The following is a 21781-nucleotide window of genomic DNA, read 5'->3' as shown; positions in this document are numbered from 1 at the left end:
TAAGTGAGGTGCAGGCAGGTCTACAGGCGCGTGGGAACGGGGGGTGTGCCCGGCGTGCCCTAGGACTCCTGGCACACAGAGGCTTCCAGATCGGAGGGGTCAGCAAGGGCAGATTCTCTTCATGGGCCCCTACTCCAGGCCAGTCCCTGACGGCTCTCCGGGGCACAAAGCTACAGAGCGGGAGGCCAAAGCTCAGAGAGAGGCCGGCCCCACCCTAGAGCCCGCAGTGGTGGAGCCTGGGTTCTCACTGGCCTCCTGAGGGGAGAAACTCCTCGAAGCCCCCCAGGGCCCTGCCTTCCCTGCTTGTGCACTCCACGGCCGTAGCTGCCCAAGGCTCCTGGCAGGGGTGGCTCTGAGCTTCCCCTACCCTGGGGGCCTGGCAGGGCTGGAGAAAGCCCCAGGAGAGGTGCCAAGGGCACCCCCCATGCAGCCACACCTACTCCTCCAGATTTCGCAGGCTCTGCTGACCCCTGCTGGCCAGGCGTCCCATCACCATAGCAACCTGGACCCTGCCTCCCAACCCCCCAGCAAGGAGCGGATGGGGTAGGGGTGGCTCCTGGCAGATGGGGCAGTGTGGGCCCACAAGCGTGGGGCCCACCAGGAATGGCAGGCCAACTCCAGGGGCAGCTTCCCATGAGTGCCACAAAATGCTGTGCCCCCACCCTGCCTGGCTACATATCTCCCCTTCCTCCACACCCCACCACCCCAAAGACCCCAGAGCCAGGGTCTTCCGTCCAGTCCCCAGTCCTCACCACAGGACTTGCCCAGGGTGCAGACTTCAGGGGTTCCCATGACGGGCACCATGAACCTTCCCTCCCCACTGGAGCCACCAGAAGGCAGGCAGGGGGTGCCTCCCCCCAACCCCAGCTCCTCGGGTTTCCCTCCTCCATACTGCTGGCCTGCCTCCTCCTCTGTGCCTGGGCCCGGGCCAGCCACCCCTCACCTGTGTGCCTGTCACCTCTCACCTGGGTGTCTGTCACCCCTCATGCAGGTGGCTGTCATACCCCAGGCCCAGGCCCTTGCTCTTCTGTAATCCCCAAAGTCACGAGTGTGTGTGTGTGTGCGTGTGTGCATGTGTGTGTCCCATGGGGAAAGTCCCAGATCCTCCCTCAGGCCACACAGGCCTGCTGTTCCCAGATGGGGGCTTGAAGCCTCCTATTCCCATTTCCCAGAATGGTTTTCCCAGCTCCCTCTCTGTTCAGCAAAACCTTCCAGGACATTCTACCAGCTCTGACCTCTCTGGGCCCTGCCCTTACCTGGGGATTGGGTCCCCCCCCCCGCGATGGTGCCCCAGTGACACTGCTATGATTGTGGGGTCCCCATCATGCCTGGGCTAAGCCCAGCACCAGCACTGAGAAGCATTTTTTGACTTGGGTGCCTCCTGGCCTCTCCCACCCCTGCTGACCATGCCCTTTGAGATGAGACAAGTCTGAGCCCTCACGCCCAGCACAGCCCACCTGGGGCTCCCTGCCCCCAGAACCTTGCACTGGACCTCAGTACACAGAAACGGAGAGCTGCAGTGACCCTTCTGGAAGCCTTCTGAGCCGGCCACTCAGTGGTGGGGCCTGGTGATGGGACATTGGGCCACCTTCTCTATTGGTCCCTTAAGATTGGGCAGAGGGCCAGAAGGACTAAGAGAGCCCTGGTCTTGCCCTAAGGTGGTCGGGGATCTTTGGTTGGTCCCCACCTCCAGGGCCTCAGTGTCCCCATCGGTATTCAACAGATTGGACCCATCTGGTTCAGACAACTTGGTGATGCCCCAGACCCTGATGGCTGAGGGGGAGACCAGTCCTTCCCAGATGCCCACCACACCCTGGGTACCCAGTCAGTCTGGGGGTTTGGTCCAGCACCTGCTCCCAGTCTTGCACCCAGAAAGCTGGTGGCAGCCACTATATATCCGTGCCCAGAAAGTCAGGGCATATTGGCCAAGTCTGGCCATAGCCATGGCCGTGGTGACCAGAAGCCATGTGTTGGGTCAGGGGAGGCCCCATGGGCTGGTCAGTAGATCAACCTTGCCTCCCAAAACACCTCTAACCTCTCTCTCTGTGGGCCTCTCTCCATCCGCATCAGTCTGTTGGGTTTGGGTTTGTTTTAAAGATTTTAAGTCATCTCTCCACCCAGCGTGGGGCTTAAACTTATAAGCCCAAGATCAAGAGTGGCATGTTCTAGGACTGCCCCCTGCTCATCTATTCCTCTGATTTCTCTCTGCTTCTCTGTCTTGCTCTGTCTCTGGCACTCCAGGCAGTAGGAACAACCTGTGCAAAGGCCCTGTGGTAGACCAAGCACAGAGCAACAGAGGGCTCAAAGGGAGACAGGCATGCAGATAGTAGAGCATACAGAGGCAAGAACATGAGACAGGGAAGGGACAGCACCACTGAGACTCAGACCAGGGCCATCCCCTCTAAGAACAGACTTGCAGGTTGACAGAGAACAACTCAAATCAGATCAGTTCAGGTCAGATCCACGACAGTCATCATACTTGTGTATCAGAAAAGGATCTAGTAGACGCTGTGTGCTCCATAAAATTCAGTCTATCCCACCCCCATTCTGTAGTCTCCCCCATGGTTTGGGTGGACCCTAATTGGACCTAGCAAATCAGGGTGTTCTCATCTCCCCGGTCATAAGAATTGGTTCAGGGGTAGGAATAAACAAGGAATCCCATAGCCCAGTTGGCCAGTCACCATCCTAAACTGAGTCCTTGGAGACACTATTACTAAGCTGCTGGATCGATCCTGACCTGAAGTCTTCCCTACTGGTTCTTAACTGAAATAAATTCCCTTTATTATTAAGCCATTTTGCACTAAGTTTTCTATTATCCTCTAGAATTTGCTTCCAAACACATCCCGGGAATGTGTTCTCCCAGAGACTCAAGGTAGCAACGAGGCCACCTCGGAAGCCAGACAGAACAGTTTCCAGATGGCAATAAAGCAAGGAATGCCTCTCCAGTGTCAAGGAGGATCAAGCTGCATTTTAAAAAGCAACAAAAGGTCTGGGAAATTTAACCCTTGGACAGCAAAGGCCTGCAATGCTCCGAGTGGGCGAGCGGGAGGGTGTAGGTGGCTGGCTTGGTGATGGGATCCAGGCCCCCTTGCTCAGCGGATCTCCAAGTCAGGTCCTGACGAAAATGCTACCCCAGCTACTGTGTCTGGCTGGCCTGTGCCCACAGCCTGCCGTCCAAGTCTCTCCACGACTGTGCCGCCAGCTTCCCCGCCACCCGAGCCACGCTGGAAAATTGCCCACAAGTTAAAAGAGATTTCTTTCCAGCAGACATCGCTCCGGCAGATCCGAGCCTTATCTTCCCCTTCCAGAACGAGTGTTGTTCATTTCACTTCCTAAAATTTTAAAAAAAAAAAAAAAAAAAAAAAAAAAACACAAAAAAAAAACAAAAAACGAAAACCAAACCACAAACTGAAAAACAGGTGGGGCCGTTTCAGGATCTGGCTGGAGTTTGTCTCGGAGCTGATAAGGAGAAGCCTGTTGCCAGGCAACATGGTAGCGAACCGCTGGGGAGAAGTGCCCGGCGTTTCCGGGGCACCCCCACTGCCCCCCAAAGAGCTGGGCACGAGCAGGCCCAGGGCTCAGTAAGGCCTTTCTCATTCTAGAGAGGTTTCATCACTAAGTATTTGGGAGCCCAGAGGGATGAGGAGCAGAATGGAGGAACCTGCCTGTGCAGAAATGGCATGAGACAATGTGTCACTAGGGCAGGAAAGCCAACAGCGACTGCCCCTGGGGGCCGGGGCCTGGTCCACTGAAAGCAGTCAGAGGGAAATGCACGTCTCGCCTGGGAACTCCGACTGGGAGGGCTGCTGGTAGACCTCAGGCCAACAGGGCCCTGCCTTGACCCAGCTCTGGTCCACGAATTCCTCGGTAAGTGGCACAGGGTATAGAAATTGCCTGATGAAATGTACAGCTGATTCAAAAAGCCGGGAGAGACAGGGAGAAACAAAACAAAACAAAAAAACAAAACAATTTTCACTTGATCACCACCCCCAACCCAACCAAACCCAACCCAACGCAACGAAACCCCGCCAGGACGCTCCGTGTCGGGTGGGCTGTGTGACTGTGTGAGCTGGTGGTCAGCTGGTCAGGGTGGCGGACATGACGCCACCCACTTCCCAGGCCGTGCGGTTGAGCTAACGCACTTCATGGAGAGAGGGCTTCAAAGAGCGTGTGGTCTGCAGTGAGGACCCCCGCAAACACAAGCTATTACTGCTGTCCTTCCAATAACAATGTGTGAATGTAATATAGTCATTAAGAACAAGGGGGCCTGCATGGCTCGGTTGGTTAAGCAACTGCCTTCAGCTCAGGTCATGATCTCGGAATTCCAGGATCGAGTCCCGCATCGGGGTCCCGACTCCACGGGAAGTCTGCTTCTCCCTCTGACCTTCTCAGCTCTCATGCTCTCTCTCACTCTCTCCCTCTTAAATAAATAAATAAATAAAACCTGGAAAAAAAAAAAAAAAAGAACGATCCTAAAATGAAAAGGCTGAGAGCCGAAGGCAAACATGGGGTGACATCTGTCACTTGCAGGCCCCTGTCCTCTCCAGTGTCCCCGCCCACCTTTCTCCCTCCTCCCCGTGATGCTGCTGTCCTTGGCTTTGGGGTGGTTAGCGATCTCCCCTCTGTCACAAAACCTCCCCTGATTCTTGTGTGTCGAAATCTCCGTCCTTCTGAAACTCAGATCCAATAAGGACTTCCTTGTCCGTCTTCACCACTGCCTCCCTGTGGACGGCTATTTCTAGAGACACCTGCCTGGGTTTTGTGTTAAATTCAGCAGCTCTACGCAACAAGCATGCACGGTCTCACGCTGCTTGCCGGGGAGAGGGGTGCGTAACTAGAAGCCCCTTAACCCAGTGGCTGTGACTCAGGCTCTCCTTCAAGATGACAGTCGAGCTGCTGGCTGGGGCTTCAGCCATCAAAAGGCTCAACTCGGCCTGAGGCTCCCCTTCCAAGAGGGGTCACTGGCCTAGCACTCAGCCAGACATGGTTTTGGGGAGCCAGACAGCTGGGGGTGGTGAGGCGTGCGACTAAGAAAGGATCACCACCCCAACAACAGCAGACATCTTTTTTTTTTTTTTTTTAAGATTTTATTTATTTATTTGACAGACAGAGATCACAAGTAGGCAGAGAGGCAGGCAGAGAGAGAGGAGGAAGCAGGCTCCCTGCTGAGCGGAGAGCCCGATGCGGGGCTCGATCCCAGGACTCTGGGATCATGACCTGAGCCGAAAGCAGAGGCTTTAACCCACTGAGCCACCCAGGCGCCCCAACAGCAGACATCTTAACCCAAACATTGAGAATGAACTCGAATGGCCATTTCTCCAGGAAAACATACCGATGGCCAATAAACGCGTGAAAAGATGCTCAGCATCTCTCATCATCAGGGAAGTTCAAACAGAAGGGACAGCCACTTCACAGCCACCTGGACAGGGCTGCTGGAGACGTGGAGAAACCGGAATCTCCCTGCTGGTGGGAACACAAATGGTGCCTTTGCCGCAGAGGACAGTACGTCGGCACCTCGGAAACTCAACACACCGGGTGCTTAGCTTGCTCATCTGGTAGAGCAGAGGACTCTGGATCTCAAGGTCATGGGTTCAAGCCCCACGTTGGGTGTGGAGTGTACTTGAAAAAAGTTTTTTTCGACACAGAACTACCCTAAAATCCAGCAAAGAAGATGGAAAGAAGGAACCCGAAGAGAGATGTGAATGCACATGTCCGTAGCAGCATAGATGGCAATACAAGGCAGAAGTTACTTGGTGGATGGATGAACAATATCTCACACACACACACACACACACACACACCCCACCAGGCCAAAACGAAAGACTGACCAAACCAAGGGCTGGCGAGGATGTTGGACAACCCAAGGAGCCTGAAGACCGGCTGCCGACCCTCCGCTCATGGGGTCAGAGGCGATACCACACACCAGGGGGGCATCTGGAAATGTTTGGGGGCTTTGATGTGCTGGTACATGAGGCATCCCTGGCATTGAGCACGGAGTTGGCAGGTTGCGGGGGGGAGCCGGGGAAGCTAATGTCCCAAAGACATAAGACGTCACCCCACGCGGTAAACCGTCCTTCCCAAAAGCCAATGTGGAAAACTCACCAGGAAGCCGTGAAAGCCACTTAGTGGGTTCCGTCCAACTGAAGTTTAGTTTTCCAACGAAGGACAAAACAACAGGACAGGAGAAGACAAGGTCAAGTATCAGCATGCATCCCTCTCACTCAGGGCGCCTACCGCTTCCCGACTGCCTAGTTTGGGGTACTATGCCTGTGTTCTCCATTCTAGGTTATGATGTAAAGTACAGTCTTACTGGGGGCTCAGGAGGAAAAAATGTCACAAACACGAGGTGGGGGTCATGGGGGGATCCCTGTGGGTGTGCCAGAAGGAGGAGGCGAACATGTGTGGCCACGCCCCAGCAGGTGTCCGCAGTCTGTCCGCCATGGTGTCCTGCAGCTCTTGGTGCCCCACAGACGCCCAGCAGTAAAGGAGACTATAGGCAGGGCACACCTCGGAGGGGATGGTGCCCCTAAGCTCAGTGGGAGCAGTGTCTCCATTAGGCTCTCCCACAATCCCACTGCCCAGCTGGAGGAGGGCGCTGTGGGCTGGCCTGGGCCGGGCCCCGAACGCTGAATGGGGCAAGTGGCGGAGGTAAGGCCTAGGAGGTTTCCGGCCACTGGATGAGGAGTAAGACGGCTGAGCCCCAGTGAGGACCCCGAAGAAGCGTGCACGGCAGGCCTGGTTGGGGGTGTTTTCTGAGCAGGCAGAGGTCAGGACCGGGACCCTCAGAAGCTCTGCCCTGGGCCCGCTGAGCCCCCTGCTGGCCATCAGACCCTGGGACCCATATGCACAGATGGAAGGGACAGACGCCTGGGAAGGGTGTCCAGACCCACCCACGTCTCCTCTAGAGCCAGTGCCCGTGGCGACGGCGGGCCTCACCCTGAGCCGCCAGGCCCAGCCAAGTCACCGGGGGCCACTGCCAGGAACCGGAGCAGAGGGCAGGGCACACTCGAGTCCCAGCACCGTGGTGGCTGTCCTCACGTGCCAGACCCTGTGCCCAGCTTGGGGACACGAGGGAAGGGGGACACATGGGACCAGCAGGGGCTGCAGCCCCAGGGGAAACTGACCAGATGGTGAGTGTGGCCAGCTGGGCACACGGGGCACCTCTGGGGCTCACAGAGACCTGTGGTACCGTGGCTGACAGGTCAGGGAGGGGACAGGTGGCCACACAAGGAAGTGTGCTTTTTACTCCCACGTCGTGTGTGTCAGGACGGCTACGGATAGGACTCTGTGTGTGCGTGCATGCATGTTTAGTGGGTTTTTTGTTGGCCAGGGGTTGAGCAGGGGGTGGTCTGTGTCTGCTTCAGAACAGCCTGTTGGGCCAGAGTGGCAGATTCCAGCATGACAGTCGGCTTCCCTGGCCTGGTCCTTGTCAGCAGAGGAGTCTGTCGGGGGCTTGAAGTCCCTGCAGCAGGGCCTGCCCAGTCTGACAGCAGAGGCAGAAGGGCAGCCCCCTGCCCTTCCACACCACCCCTACCCCCTGCCCGATGCCCTCTGCCCCAGAGCAGCTGTTCCGCCACTGAAAGGTTTTTTCTCCTCTCTCACTGTATCTTTTCTTTCTTTTGCGGGAGCAGCGCTGCTCCGAGCTACAGTGCTTCTGGGAAACAGAGCCAAAAGTCTTGTTTGTCCAAAGAAACGATTCTTCCTCCACACGCGAGTACTGTTTGTGCGTGAATTGCCCCTCGCATGAGGTTGTCCTCGGCCCACCTCTCTCCCGGTGACCGTTCTGTCCCCGCAGGAGTTTGGCCCTGGCAGCTGGACATGCATGCCCCTTGGCCTGCTCTGGGCCTCGGTTTCATCAGCCCAAAGAGGGGTCGAGAGTCCTCCTGGAGGAGACCACACACATGGGGTCGCCAGCCCCAGCGTCACACGGTCGCTGACAACCCCCCATCGGTTGGGCCCTGGGAGTCCTAAAAGGAGCTTAGTCTGCTTCAGGGGTCAAGGGCAAGTGGACGAGAGGGGCCCGGGTTGGGGGCCCTGCACCAGCCCTGTCTTTGCTGGGGGTGGGGGGGCGATCAGCACTGCTGGGACCAGACCTTTTCTCTTCTCAGCCACCCCACAGGGTCTGTGGCTCACAGCTGACCTGGCCGCCTCCTCCCGGAAGGACCTACAACCTTGCCAAGACAAGGATGACTGCACTAACCCGTCTAGGGTTCGCTGCTGCTGTTGGTTATTGGTTTGTTTTAACATTTAGGGCTTTAAACACATTTTAGGAACAAAAGTCCTTAGCATCAGTTTTTTTGTTGTTGTTTGTTTTGTTTTGTTTTTTGTTTTTGCAGACACAAGCGTTCCGCACAGACCGACCTGGACCGAACCAGACTGAAGAGTCTCTCTCTTGTTGGAATGAGTTCATGTCACCGAACATTCCAACAGCCAGTCCAAGCCTGAGCCCAGACCGGGTGCTTGCGCAGGGGAGACGGGCCAGCATCTTCCCTGGGGAAGGTCCTCATCCACGGAGGGAACAGATGAGCTGTAGGAGAGGAACCACACTCTATTCGCTACTGGGGGGGAGACGGTCCCTGCTGTACAGACACCTCAAATTCTAAACACCTTTGGACCCTAAAATTGGATTTCTAGGAACGCCTTCTGTTCTAAAGAAAGAAACACACACACATAGTCCGTTTATAAGAACACTCACTGTAGCTGTTTCCAGAAAAACAAAACTGGAAGTGACCTGACTGCCCAACCATGGGGGATCAGTTAAATAAGTCTGGTAAGTAAAGCCATCACAAGTCACCGTGTATCAGACCACGGGGGGCAGGAACGTGTGCACCACATACACAGGAAGCGAAAAGAGCTCTGGGCGAAGTCATTTGTGGAATATAATCCCGTTTTAATCTCTTCAAAACCTACGCACACATCTCCGCAGCCCAAAGACAAAGGCTGGAAGGATGTGCACTGAAATATTAGTGTTGGGATTACTTTCGTGTTCCGTTGCTTATACTAGCTGTTTCTCAAATGAGCTTTATTGTATTAGGAAAGAAAGACGGCTTCCAAAGCTAAAGGCAGGACAATAAGGGCCATTCGCAGTGATGTCTGCACGAGGCACCTGCACTGTCTTGTGCAGGACAAGAGGGGGTTGCTTCTGTCTGGAAGGGCCCGGACCAGGGGGAGAGCTCCCTAGGAGGCTAACATCAAAGGCAGCTGGATGTTGAGGGACACGGCAGGCGGGGGGTGGGGGTTTCCACAGTCACTGGCAGAACAGGGCACTGAAGTGGAGGGAGCAGCACAGGAATGGGCAGGAGAGACCTGGTGGGTCCCTGAGGCTGGCTTGTCAGACAGCCAAAGCCCCCAGTAGGGCCCAGGGCTGGGGGCTTGTCCCCAGAGGTCAGGGGTTACTTACGGAGTCTGTGCTCTCACGGTCTCCAGGTCCCTAAAGAGCAAGCCGTAGGAGCAGAAAGAAATGGAATGAAGCACTTCTTAAGGATATAAAACAAAAGCTGGGGAGCCTGGGTGGCTCAGTGGGTTCAAGCCTCTGCCTCCAGCTCAAGTCATGATCCCAGAGTCCTGGGATTAAGCCCCGCTTCCAGCTCTCTGCTCACTGGGGAGCCTGCCCCCCCACCCGCCCCGCCAACCACCTCTGCCTGCCTCTCTGCTTACTTGTGATCTCTTTCTGTCAAATAAAGAAATAAAATATTTTTTAAAAATTTAAAAAATAAAAAATAAAACAAAGGCTCTCATCTTCCTTATAGATAGGGTGTCTATAAACCAGTAAGAAAAAAATAACATAAGGGTGCCTTGAGGGCGCTGTCGGCTGAGCGGCCGACACTTGGTTTTGGCTCAGGTCACGATCTCAGGGTCCTGGGATTGAGCCCAGCATCAGGCTCCACACTCAGCGGGGAGCCTGCTTAACATTCTCTCTCCCTCTCCCTCCGCCCCTCCCCTCTGCGTGTGCAAGTATGCACGCTCTCTCGCTCTCTGTCTCAGATAAATATTTAAAGAAAAAAGTAACATAGAATGGAGACTCTCAATGGCCTTTAAAATAAGTAAAAAGAAGCTCAACTTTGCTCATAGAAGAAATGCTCAGTGAAATCTCGCTTCAGTACTATTTTTCACCCACCCGATGGGCAAAATTCAAAAGTTAGTGAACATCCTCTATTGGCAAGACGGTGGGAAGCAGAGATTCTTGGACATTGTTAGTGGAAATGTAAGTTGGTTCAACCCATCTCTGTGGAGGATGACGCGGGCGGTGCCTTTCTAATCACAAAGGCACATGCTCTCCGAGCCGGCACTTCCTTCCCGGGAATTTGTTACAGACCCTTCCACACGTGTAAAGTAATAGTCAAGCGCTATTCTTAATTTGCAGCATCGTATGGAAGAGCAGAAGACTGAAAACCATCAAAAATTTGGCCACAGGGGATAAGCTGAGGTCCTAATACAGCATACAGCACCCGCGGAATATTACACAGCCGTCTAAAGTGACGGCGGTCACGGGAGGAATAATGGCCAAGTGGGAACCTTTAAAACTCACCCTTCATAGAAGCAATGGAAAAAACTGGCCCCCCCAAAATGATTAGAATCGACTTTTCCAGAACTCTGGAAATCAACCAGAGGCCTGTAGCAACCGGGGGAATGTTCATTCCAGAAAAGTGACGAATCTCGGTAGGTTCAGCATTTTGTGGGGTTTTGACTGCCTCATCCCATCTCTCATTTGGCAGCTCAGCAGTGGCCTTGAACACCAGCGGCCCATGTTCCCAGTCCCGGAGGAGCCGGGAGGAATGGAGGGTGCTCCAAAGCCTCGTTCTCCAAAAATCCGGCATCCTTGGATACGGTTGCTGCCTCCCTGGAGTCCCCGTTGGAGAAATTCTCTTTATTTGACCTGACTCAGAGCTCACTTCCTGCTAAAAGCCTCTCCCGGGGAGGGCGGGGGGCATTTGTTGAAAATAGTTACGAACAAGTGCTTCAGTGTAGTGCAGCACCTTAAACAATTCACAGTCGGCGCAAACACCAGACTAACCAAAATTACAGATAAATAAATAGTAGACCAGTCCAAAAGGAAAAGCGGGGGGATGAAAGGTTCATAGGGGCTTTGAGAAGCTCTTACAGAGTCCAATCTTCCATCTTTGGTGGGGAAGGGACCCTGGGGTCCCTTTAACAGGGCACTAAGGGTTCCTCATCACCTCCCAAAGGCTCCACCTCCTTTATATCATCATAGTAGGGGGCGGGATTTCAACACATGGATTTGGTGGGGAGATACAAAGAGACCATTGCACTAAATGATTCCTCTTCTAGGAGGCCCCAGGAGTGGTCAGATTACAGAGACAGAAGAAAACCCAGCTGGTGCCTTAGAAGGACTTCCGCAGAGCCCACCAAGGCTCTATGAACGGGTCCCACCTCCTGGACCCAGAGAGGGGTTCCTCGACCCCCGAGACCCCGCCACCAAAGGCTAGCGTGTAACTGTGTGAGCCCAGGTTTTACTCTGCACAAACTTACCCTGATCTTGTTACCACAGCTGTGTGGCACCGCGCCCCCCCAACCTGCCTTTGGGATGAGTGTCCTGTGACTAATCCCTCCTTCTAGGGCACAGAGACCCGACCTGCTCTGGTTAAGAGCTCCATACTATGTTTCTCGTGAAATTATTTTTGTTCACTTTGTTTCCCTGTGTGTGTCTTATCTTGTTTACATTTCAGAATTAAGCTCCTCCATGACCATTGTGGAGAATCTGGAAAAGGACCGAAAAGAACTGAAAGAAACAAAGTCACCAGAAATCCTTCCCTTTGGTGGAAATGCCTTGGCCAGCTGCTCTGTGCGCAGGGGGGACAGGTCAGGGGGTGCAGGGGAGAGAGGCGGGGGGGAGTTCCTTGCCCACTGCCAACACTGTGGTCAAGGACACAAGTTAATGTTCATACGGTCCTGGAGGTCAGGAGTGTGACCCAAATCTCACTGGCCAAACTCCTGGTCTCACCAGACCTGGCTCTGGCTCGTCCCAGAGGCTCGAGGGAAGATCCCGTCTCCTTGGCTTTCCCAGCGACAGGAGGCACCAGGAAGGCCACCGCATTCCTCGGGTCCTGGTCCCTCCCTCCAGCAATGCTGCAGGCTCTCCCTCCTCTGCTTTCTAGGATGCTTGCAATTACATGGGGCTAGTCTCCCCATCCTGAAGCCTGCTGATGGGCAAACTTACCTTCGCTTTGCCGTGGACCCTAACACGGTCACGGGATCTGGGGATTCGGCCATAGACACCTTTGGGGGGCCTTATTCTACCTCCACAAATGGCCTGCGGGATGCTGCCAGACCCCAGACCAAGCCCCACGTGGGCGTCCCCACCTGGGACTCTGGCTGCCACTGCACCCCGCAAATTCGGGAATGCCCAGCTGGAGGTTAGGGCTCCCCTAGACACAAAAGCAAACCTGGAGGGTCGTGGGGTATCACCCTTTGGTAGGATTGACATCCTCTGACATTAATTCATTTCAGTTTCTCTTCATTTGCTACTTCACATGCTTTGATAATCATCAACGTCCCGGGTAATTAGTTCATTTGGAATCAAGGAACTTCGCAACTGGGAGGTGACCTCGGAGCTCCGAAGCCACGGACTGACATGCGAGCCAGATCATCCTGTAGAAAGAGGCTCAGCCCACACCCCAAAATACCACTCCACTTCCACAGCCCCCTAAAGGCGCCTCTCAGCCTTAAAAAATTCATACGTAGACCCAGAAATTTCACTAATGAGAGTCTCTCCTAAGGAAAGAATTCTAAATATAGGAAAAAATGCTCCAGCACAAGGGTATCAGAGCGGCTTTCTCTGGAAGAGTGGCTAATTAGAGACAACCTAATTGTCCAACGACGGGGGACCAGCGTCCGTGTGACAGCGAACCACATCGTTAGCCTGACGAGTCAGGAAGGACACAGGATCGTGTTATCGTCAGGATCCTGCTTTTCACTCACAAGAGGGATGAGCGCAGCCAAAGGATATTTTTTAAAAGCACAGAACGGGGACTCCAAGGACATTCTCTAAAATATCAACAGAAGCTCGCGGCGGCTGCCGAGAATGTGGGCCACTGCTCTTCCCCTTTGCTCTACTTCTCTGAAATCGTCCGACTTTCTGGGATAAACATACTAGAAAAGTTTACCTTGCATTTAACCGGTTGTATTCAGTAACTGGGGTGTCAAAGTACCCAGTCCTTCGTGCGAGCGTGTGAGTGCGAGGGTACGCGCCCACAATAGTAGTGTGAGGGCCTGAATGGAAATGTGGAAGCGCGTGGGTGTGAAGCGTGGCAGGGTGGGTGGGTGTGAGTGCTGGTGTGAACACGCGGAGTGTGACCGCTGGGGGTGCGGGCATGCACCGTGACGCGGGTGTGCGAGGGTAGGTGTGCAGGAATGTGTGTGCGCGTGTGTAAGCATGTGTACAATGTGGGGATTATCTGCGTGCGAGGGGTCGCGTGTGAGCCAGTGAGTGTGTGCTCGTGTGTGTGTGTGTGTGTGTGTGTGTATGTCCGTGTGAATCTGAGCTTATGCTCATGAGGGTGTGTGGAAGCGGGAGCAGGAGGGGCTGTGGGGGGAGGGAGGGCAGGAGTCCACGGGCCGGGGTCTTCCCAGGCTGCGCCCCCCCATGCAGGGCCCCATCCCCTTCGTCACTGGGGTGGGTGGTCCTCAGGGCTTCGCTGAGGACTGTGTGCGGCGCTGGGTAGGGTCTCTGAAGCTGGGTACAAGGGGCTGCAGTCGCTCCCAGCAACCTCATACGGCTCCAGACAGGAAAGGTCCTAGGGAAAGTAGCTTCGGTGACACCAGCGACCTCTGGCCTGGGCTCTGCAGTGGGAGACACACTCGGTGGCTCACTCACTCACCACCGGACCGCTGCAGGGCCAAACGCGGCCCAGGAGCTCCCAGGAGGCCCTCAGCTCTGCAAGGTCAGGGTTCTGCGACGCTTTCCTCCACTGCCAGGAGGGGTAAACTGGGGACAAATAAGTCCTACGCAAGGCGCCTGGCGACAGTCCAAGCTTGTCATCCACGCCCTCCCTCCCCCACCTCCAGCCTCGACTGCCAGCCGTCGGGGCTTCTAACACAGACCCTCCGCACACAGGACCCCTGCGCTGTCATCTCCGCCACAAAGAATGGCTTTCTTGGAGGCTCAGCCTATCGACAAAGTCCAGGCTGCCTCCCAGTCAATTCCAAGTCCACGCCAAGTGCGTGGCCCGGTCTTTCCGGCGCAGTGCCGGGCCCTTCGCATTTCCCCATATGCAGGGGCTCTTCTCTGACCGCGAGGCACTTGCTAAAAACGCCACAGTGCTAATTCCCATTCCACGCACTCTCCACAGTGGGACCTCCCTCGACAGGACCCCCAGGGGGCTGGGAGTGGGGGTCGAGCAGGCCTCTGTCCCCTTCCCTTGAACGTGGGTGACCTGTGACTTTCTCAATCAACCCAATGTGTGGAGGTGACGCTATGGGACGTCCAAGGCTAAGGCGTATCCCTGGGGTTTTCCTGAGACACAGTCACCATGCTCTGAGGAGACCCAACTAGGCCACATGGACAGACCACAGGGAGAGGTCACACGTAGGCATTCCGGCTGCAGGCCCGGCTGAGGTCCTGGTGGAGAGCTAGCACCAACCACCGTCACCTGAGTGAAGACACTTCCAGAAGATTCCAGCCCCCAGAAGAGGTCTAGATATCACGGAGCTGAGGCAAGACACCACGCTGTGCCCAGTCCAAACACCTGCCTCCTGGAAGCCAGGAGCGTCTCCCACTTTCTCGTCCGCACCGTGATGTAGGGGTTGGCTTGTAGGACAGCAGCAGTGGCCTTCTCCCGTGGTTTCCCAGCCCTGGCTGCATCCCCCCACCACTTACCTGTCACCCTGACCACAGGTCACAGTGGTGTCTGAAGCACGGGCCGCTGGGACTTCTCGCCCCTGTGCTCCCACTATCCAGTCTGGCATCAGCAGCACAGTGGGTCAGTCCTGTCCCTCCTGAGCAGGTCACTGCTGGCCCTTGGGCTCTGTCTCCTTAGCTTCTCAGTGGCTCTGGGCAGAAGCAGACCATCGTGGGGAGTCCTGTGGGTAGGTGCATGCCAAGCTGGGCGACTGGTTCGGACCGTCAGGAAGGATGGAGGCCACTGACCCCTGTAATCGGCATTTGCCTCAGGCGACTCTCCTCTGGAGGACCAGTGGGGAGCTCAGAAGGGATAGCTGAGCCCTCTTCAGCCCACCTGACAGCCCCTGCCCTTGTCCCTCTGTCCCGCAGCACCCTGGGGCCCCCGCCCCTCCCAACTCCAGGTCCCCGCTCCTGCCTGGACACCTGCCCACCTGCCCCGCTCCCTCTGGTTCAGCTGCCACCTTCTCCCCTCTCCACGCTGCAGCCAGAGTCCCTTCTCAGAGCCCAGTCTACTCCTTTGGGGTTCCCGGGGCCATCAGGTGCAGAGAGAGGAGACGGTGGTGCCAGGGGCTGGGGAAGGGGTGGGAGTCAGTGTGTCATGGGAACAGCGTCTCAGAGTAGAGGGATGAAACGTTCTGGAGCTGGGCAGCGGTGGCAGCAGCACACCCGTGCGACTGTGCTCCAGAAGCCCACAGCCTTCCTCCCTGGTTCGCCTCCAGATCCCCTCCTGGGTCTCACATCTGCAAGCACGTAACCCCAATGTTGGAACAGCCGTGGGCGATGAGTGCCCCCCAACCTTGCCCCCTGCCCCAGGGCTAGAGAGGGTCACAGGGGAAGGTCAGGGAGTGTCCCTTCTGGAAAGACAGCAAGGCCAGCTGGTTTTCTGAATCAAGTCCACTTTATTTGAAACTTTCCACATGCCACAAATTTACATGAAAATACCCATTCAAAATGTCATTTGAAAACAAAATTCAGGAGTGGGCATGACCAGACGGAAAAGATGGTCTGTGTGGAAAGGCAGGTGACACGTATTTGGTCACTTAGCACCTGGTCACCACATACTGTGAGCCCCCTGGCCGACTCACCCCCCCTTAAAAACATGCTGAGCTCAACCACTTCTGGTCGGCCACATACAGACAGGCAGTGGTCGAGGGGGGCCAGGGCCAGGGCCGGACAACCCCCTGCACCACAGCCGTCGCGTGGCCGCCCCTCCTGCCCCTCACCCTGCAGCCCGCCCACTAGCCTGGTCCGGTGAGCACGGCAGAGGAACCTCCAGCCCACACCGTGAAGACTCCACAGAAAACCATCAACTCGCCAGCTTTAGCGGAGCAGCCGCTTCTGCTGCAAACTGAGCCTCTCCCAGGCAGTGAACGTGGCTCTTGGACCTCATGGCCACAAGCAGCCCTGGGTCTCCCCCATTCCCCTGCCGGCTGGCCCGGAGCAGAGTGCAGCAGGTGCCCAGCCCCCGTGACATGAATGCAAGCTCCCCTCCCGACGCCCCATGTTTCTGAAACAGCTCTAGAAAGTAATTTAGACGTTCGGGTGACACCATCCAGCCTGTCTCGACTCCTGGCGAGAATCCCACATCCCCAGCACAAACACCGCAAGGGCACCGAAGCCCCTGCCGCACAATCCTGTCCCCGTCGAAGTGTGGGGGAGGAGGCTCAGGGTCAAGGCCAAGGGAACTGTCCACCACTGCCCCCTTCCACGTCTCCATCCGCAATCCGGGGTCTCCGCTGAAATCTGCCATCAGCCACATGGCATTATCCCGTCCATGAGCTTCTCATTCCTTATTACTCTTCCTCACGAGGCCTCGGCAAATCTCACGCCCTCCAGAAGCAGACAAGAAGGGCCCGACGGAGCAGGAGGCTGCCCGCTGCCCCCGTGCCCCCGGAAGAGGTCATGAAAGTGGGTCACCGGCGGGGTTCCCTTCTAACAAGGTGGGGGGGGGCAGGCTGCAGGATGGTCGCCTTCTTGGCACAGACTCGGGGAGGGCCGCTGGCACAACCAGGATGGCACAGGCTGGTTTCAGACCCTCGAGGGCCAACAGACATCCGGGTCCGGTGGCTCCTGCGGCCCTGCTCCTCCGGCCCAGCTCTCCCAGCCAGGCCTCCGCCAAGCTTCATCCTCTCAGCCAAGTGGCCTGCAGCTGTGGGTCCTGGCACAGGGGCAGTTAAGAGAAGCTTGCCCCCAATACCCAGCCTTGCAGAGCTGCCCGAGGTGTGTGTGTGTGTCGGGGGGGGGGGGCCATCCCAGAGCCAATCCTGGGCCCCGGCTGCGAGCCTGAGCTGCGCGCCCTCCAGCCTGGTATAGGACACGGGGGCTCAGAGGACAGCTGACAGGCAGGGATAGAATCCGCCTCCTGGGCATATGCCAGAGTGAGGTGTCCCTAAGGCAGCCTCCTTGAGCTGGGAAGTAAACATACTTGCCCGTGAACAGGAAAAGCCATGGACAGGGAAGCTGCAGGCCTCTGGTCTCTGCAGGCTCCAGGGTCATCCCTGGGGGAGCACCTTCAGCCCCTCTGACCGGGCTGTAAGGAGGCGTGGCAGCCAACACTCCGGGTCACCCGGGGAGGGCAGGGGAAGACCAACCACGGGGTCTAGGGCAGAGAGGTCACAGGCAGGAGGAGCAGCCTTGGGGGCGCAGGCAGCTTCTATCTTAACAAAGAGATAAACACCTTGATCTCTCCTCATCCTGCCCACCTGCCCCAGGCTCTTCTCTCTCCCTCCTACACGCACACACACACGCGCACACACACGATCATGTGTGGAAATGTGCATGTACACCATGCATGTGCATGAAGCAGACCACACTCACACGCGTGTGCACGTGGAGGTAACGCGCACGCGCAGCCAGCAGTGCTGACCAGGCCCCTCTCGGCAGGCAGCATATGGTCTGCACTTAACAGCCCAGTTCTGCCAATTGGGGACCATTAGGGTGGGTTCTTTTCCCAGCATAAAATGCTGCAGAATATAAATTGCAATTAACACCGCTGCCAAAATAGCACTTAGCGAGAAACAGCTCAGTATTAACATCTGCCGAGTCCCGTCTCGGGGCAGGAGTGGCGGAAGCTCTTGCTCTAGGAGCGGGACGGGGACGCTAAGAATACAAGGTCTGCTGTGTGGGGGCGGCTCTGCACAACGCCCCCCACCCCCACCCCCGCCGGCTCAGCCTCGGTGAGCGGCCCCTCCCAGCCCTGTTTGGTGGCATCAGTGATGCTGCTGGTTAAGCCCGATCACTCGTGCAAACAGGCTGCCCAGGCGAGTGCGTGAACACACCATCGCAGCCTGGGGGAAAGCTCACTCTCCAGCCGGAGCCCGGGCTGCTCTGGAGGAGAGGACACCCAGAGCCACCTAGGGCCCTGCACACCTCGGCACTGCCGGTCAGGCTGCCACCGGCCCCATGCTTGCTCTGAGGGTCAGAAGCGGTCAGCCCCCATACCAGCCCCTTCCTGACCACCCTTACCTGGGGCGGGGGTTTCTGGGAACCACATGAAATAGCCCAAAACTGGGGAGGGGAGGTGCGCCCACCAATTCTCACACCCTCATCTACAGCCATGGGGCCTTACAGGAACCTCAGCCCCATCTCTCTGGGGCCCAGGGCACCCCGTCTGTCAGCCTTCACCTGCGGGCGACCTGCAGACTAGTCCCTCTGTTCAGGCTGCAAAGAAGAGCCGCTCACAGCCTGGGGCAGGGAGAAGGCATGAAAACCAGGGTGAGGAGCGGGGAGACTCACCCCACGCCACCCGCATAGACCCCCGTCCACTCAGACAGGAGGACGGACGGGAGGGCAGAGCAGAGCCCCTGGGATGGGCAGGGACGGCCAGACAGACTGTTTCTCCCAGAGCCCTGACCCCGGGACTGCTGGATTCCTACAGCTCTGTCTGGCTTCCTGGGCCCCCTCAGCCCCGCAGAGTTGGGGCTGCTGAACTATCCGTCCGTCCCTCAAGAACCCAGGGAAGGAAAGGCAAGTGAAAAGCCCCAGGACCATGGACTTGTTCTTTTAGTAGGAAAGCTGCAGGACACGCTACATGGAGGGGAAGGGGGACAGTCACCACAGACACAAAGTGGGAAGATGGCCGGGCTGGGGGCCCCAGAGGAGATGGCAGCCAAGAAGGGCACCAGCAGCGTGAGCAGGGCCCTCTGGGCCCTGCACCCCCAACCCAGAGGGAGACGGAGGCTGGGGGTCCCGGGGAGGCAGCCTCTGCAGGACTGACATGCCCCTGGCTGGAAGCCGCAAACAGGGCCCAGCGTCCCCCGCAGGCCTCCAGGAGCATCACCGAGAGCGATCAGGCCTGGATCTGGGGTGGAAGGAACCCAATCGCAGCCCCTCGGAAGCCACAGGCTGAGGAGCCGCCAGCGCCGGGCAGAGTCACGTGGTAGATAGAGGAGGCAGCGGACTCAGCACAGGGAGAGAGCCTCAGACACTGGGAGGTCACGCCCCAAATTTGCATTAGCTGCACTGAAATTTTTAAAGTGCTAAATAAAGCTCTAGAAAATGATATAGTTGGAGCACTACTCTGGCTTTAAATGTCCTTTCTCAGTTTTAATATTTCAAGTGTCTTGAATGAAGCCAGGTATGTAGTTCCCCAGAAACACAGATCTTCATGGAGAGCGGGTCCTAAAGCTGAGTGCCGTGCTGGCTGGGCGACAGGCCTGTCCCAGGCCTCGCCCCACGGTCCCAGCCCCACAGGGGACCCTGCCCAGCCAGCGGCCCGGAACTTGTCTGACGCCATCTGGCTGGAAACCTGGTGGACACACAATTGGGTTAAAATGTGTCTTCCCGGGAAGGAGAGCCCCAAATCTGAAGCTTCCCACTGCGTCGTGTTCCCAGTTGGCCCGAAGGAAGGGCCCCTTGGGCACGCGATCACCAGCTGTACCCTTGTGTCACCGCGGGAGCGCGTCCACCCTCACATGCACAGTGACCCCCACGAGGCCACCCCTTCAGAGCCTGATGCAGGTAGCCAGAAACACAGGACACCCTGTGGAGGGTGGAGTAGCGGCGGCGGACGGCACTGGTGGCCCGTGCTGCTCTGGGGACCCGGTCAGGGACCCTGAGGAGTCAGCGCTGCGCGACGGCTGTGAGTCTCAGTTCAGGAACACCCACGCTGGGCCCCGCAGGTCGCCCTGACAGCCGGCTCTTCCTCCTCATCCTCCTCACAGATGAGACCCATGCTTCACCGAGCGCCGAGAGAAAGCAAGAGGAAGCTTCGGGAGGCCCTGGGAGACGACAGGTGTGCGGGATGGCTGGGCAGAGGGGCATCCTTCCTCTTGGGACCCGGCAGGCGCCAGAGTCCAGCACAGGCAGGCAGTGAGCAGCGGTAGCCGGGCCACACGCCCGTCAGGGCAGGCCTGCTTCCAGGCCCAGGAGACTGGCAGAGGCGACAGCAGCAGGCGGGAGGCTCGGCTGCCGGAAGCAGCTTCACCCGGCACCAGCTGTCCCTGTCACCACCACAGGTTCGGGGGCTCCTCAGCCACTCTGCTTTTAAATAAGGTGATCTCATCCAGGTGCACCATGGGGACATCCCGGATGACATTGGTCAGGCCCTCGTGGAGCAGAGGGAAGATGACGACATTCAGCGCGGGCCGCTCAGCCTGGAAACTGAACCAGAGGCAAGCCGTTAGCGGGGCCCTGGCGGTGCAGAGAGAGGAGCTGCCCGCAGTGGGCAAGGCCGCCCCAGCCTGGCCCCCTGGCAGAAATGGGCCTGCGGGCCCCACACACCAAACTCCAGGAGAGGCAGAGAGGGGCCACTTCTCGGGGACATGGGGCAGGCAGCCATCGGGAGACAGCCGTGGGGAGGCCACCCGCCCAGGGAGACAGAGAGCTGGAGAACAGCCTGTCGGAACAGGCCACAGCATTCCTGCCCAGCAGGGCCTCCTGGGAGCCACCCAAGCCATGCGAAGCCACGCCTCTGGGCACCTGAGGCCCCGCAGCCAGGACAACACCCTCAAGGGGTGGAGGGAGGGGACAGGCAGCCAAAACTGCGTGGCCAGAGGCCACCCTCAAGGGGCACCAACTCCCAGGTCGGGCGAGGCAGTAACTGCCAGGTGCTGCTGGGAGCCTCGAGCCTTCATCCCAACTCATGGCAAGTGGCTGCCAACTTCCCCACCGATCCCACCCCACAGGGGAAGAGCAGCCCCTAATGTAGCACAGAAGCATACGGTGGCCATGGAGCATCTCCAGGGCCCTGCAGGGACAGCCTGGGAAGGGGATGCCCTGACCACAGCACAGCCCCTCAGGTGATCAGTGGCAGGTCTCAGTGTGTTGCCGCCCACCCCGTGCAGAGGCCAAGAGATGAAACAGAAGCGCCAGCTGCAGGGGATCCAGGAAGGAGACACACGGGTCCCCACAGAACGCAACAGAAGACGTCCAGCCCCCGGGGTAACTTCTGTCCCACGGTTTCCAAGGACAAGAGATGGGAAGGTGCCCATAGAATAGGGCACCTGGGCATTTGCCAAAACTAAGGCGAGCTCTCTCCAGACCCACGCCCCCTGGAAGGGCCGAGGAAGCCGCAGCCCCGGCCCACCCTGTGGCCTCCAGCAGAGGCCCAGATGGATTTATGACACTTGTAGAGTAAATGCCAAAAAGGTACTCACAGAGCTAGATGTTTTGGCAATAAAGGCGCCAAGGAAATACCTCCCAGTTCTGAGCTCAGTGCTCTGCTCGTGGGCAGCAGCGTCTATGACCGGGAACCTCGCAGGCAAGTCCTTGCCTGCACACCCGTTGTGTGATTCACTTGAAACCAAATATTCTCGGATGTGGGACGTGCGTGCAGACTCCTCTGCTGCCCGCCCTTCCAGAGGCAAGCGCCACCCCAGGCTCCTCACAAGCTGCTGTCAAGATGCTAAAGGGGAACTGATTTCTCACCCGAAGCCAGGAACGCAGGCTGCGCCGCCTGCCTTGGCTCCCTGCACACAGCCC

General features: G+C 57.3%; 1 protein-coding gene and 1 long non-coding RNA gene across 3 annotated transcripts in view; one reads left to right on the top strand and one right to left on the bottom strand.

The window, feature by feature from the left end:
* The window catches only part of FBXL18 (F-box and leucine rich repeat protein 18), a 107558-nt gene that overhangs the window by 43811 nt on the left and 41966 nt on the right, over positions 1–21781 (bottom strand). The window contains exon 5 of one of the 2 annotated variants that reach the window (XR_006605271.1): positions 14837–15039. Coding sequence is in view for 1 of the 2 variants with exons in the window: in XM_004775015.3 (XP_004775072.3) it covers positions 20305–20461 (157 nt within the window). In the remaining variant the exon portion in view is untranslated. Of the gene's footprint in view, positions 1–14836; positions 15040–19384; positions 20462–21781 lie in introns of those variants that run through there. The other variant, XM_004775015.3, reaches the window with a different exon arrangement.
* Positions 10880–13121, top strand: LOC123390705. The gene is made up of 2 exons (XR_006605273.1): positions 10880–11820; positions 12469–13121. It is a non-coding gene; the product is annotated as an uncharacterized LOC123390705 (long non-coding RNA).

Source organism: Mustela putorius, unplaced genomic scaffold, assembly GCF_011764305.1.
Source record: "Mustela putorius furo isolate JIRA1106 unplaced genomic scaffold, ASM1176430v1.1 tig00000139_pilon_pilon_pilon, whole genome shotgun sequence".
Classification (NCBI taxonomy): domain Eukaryota; kingdom Metazoa; phylum Chordata; class Mammalia; order Carnivora; family Mustelidae; genus Mustela; species Mustela putorius.
This window is presented reverse-complemented; position numbering and strand designations above follow the sequence as displayed.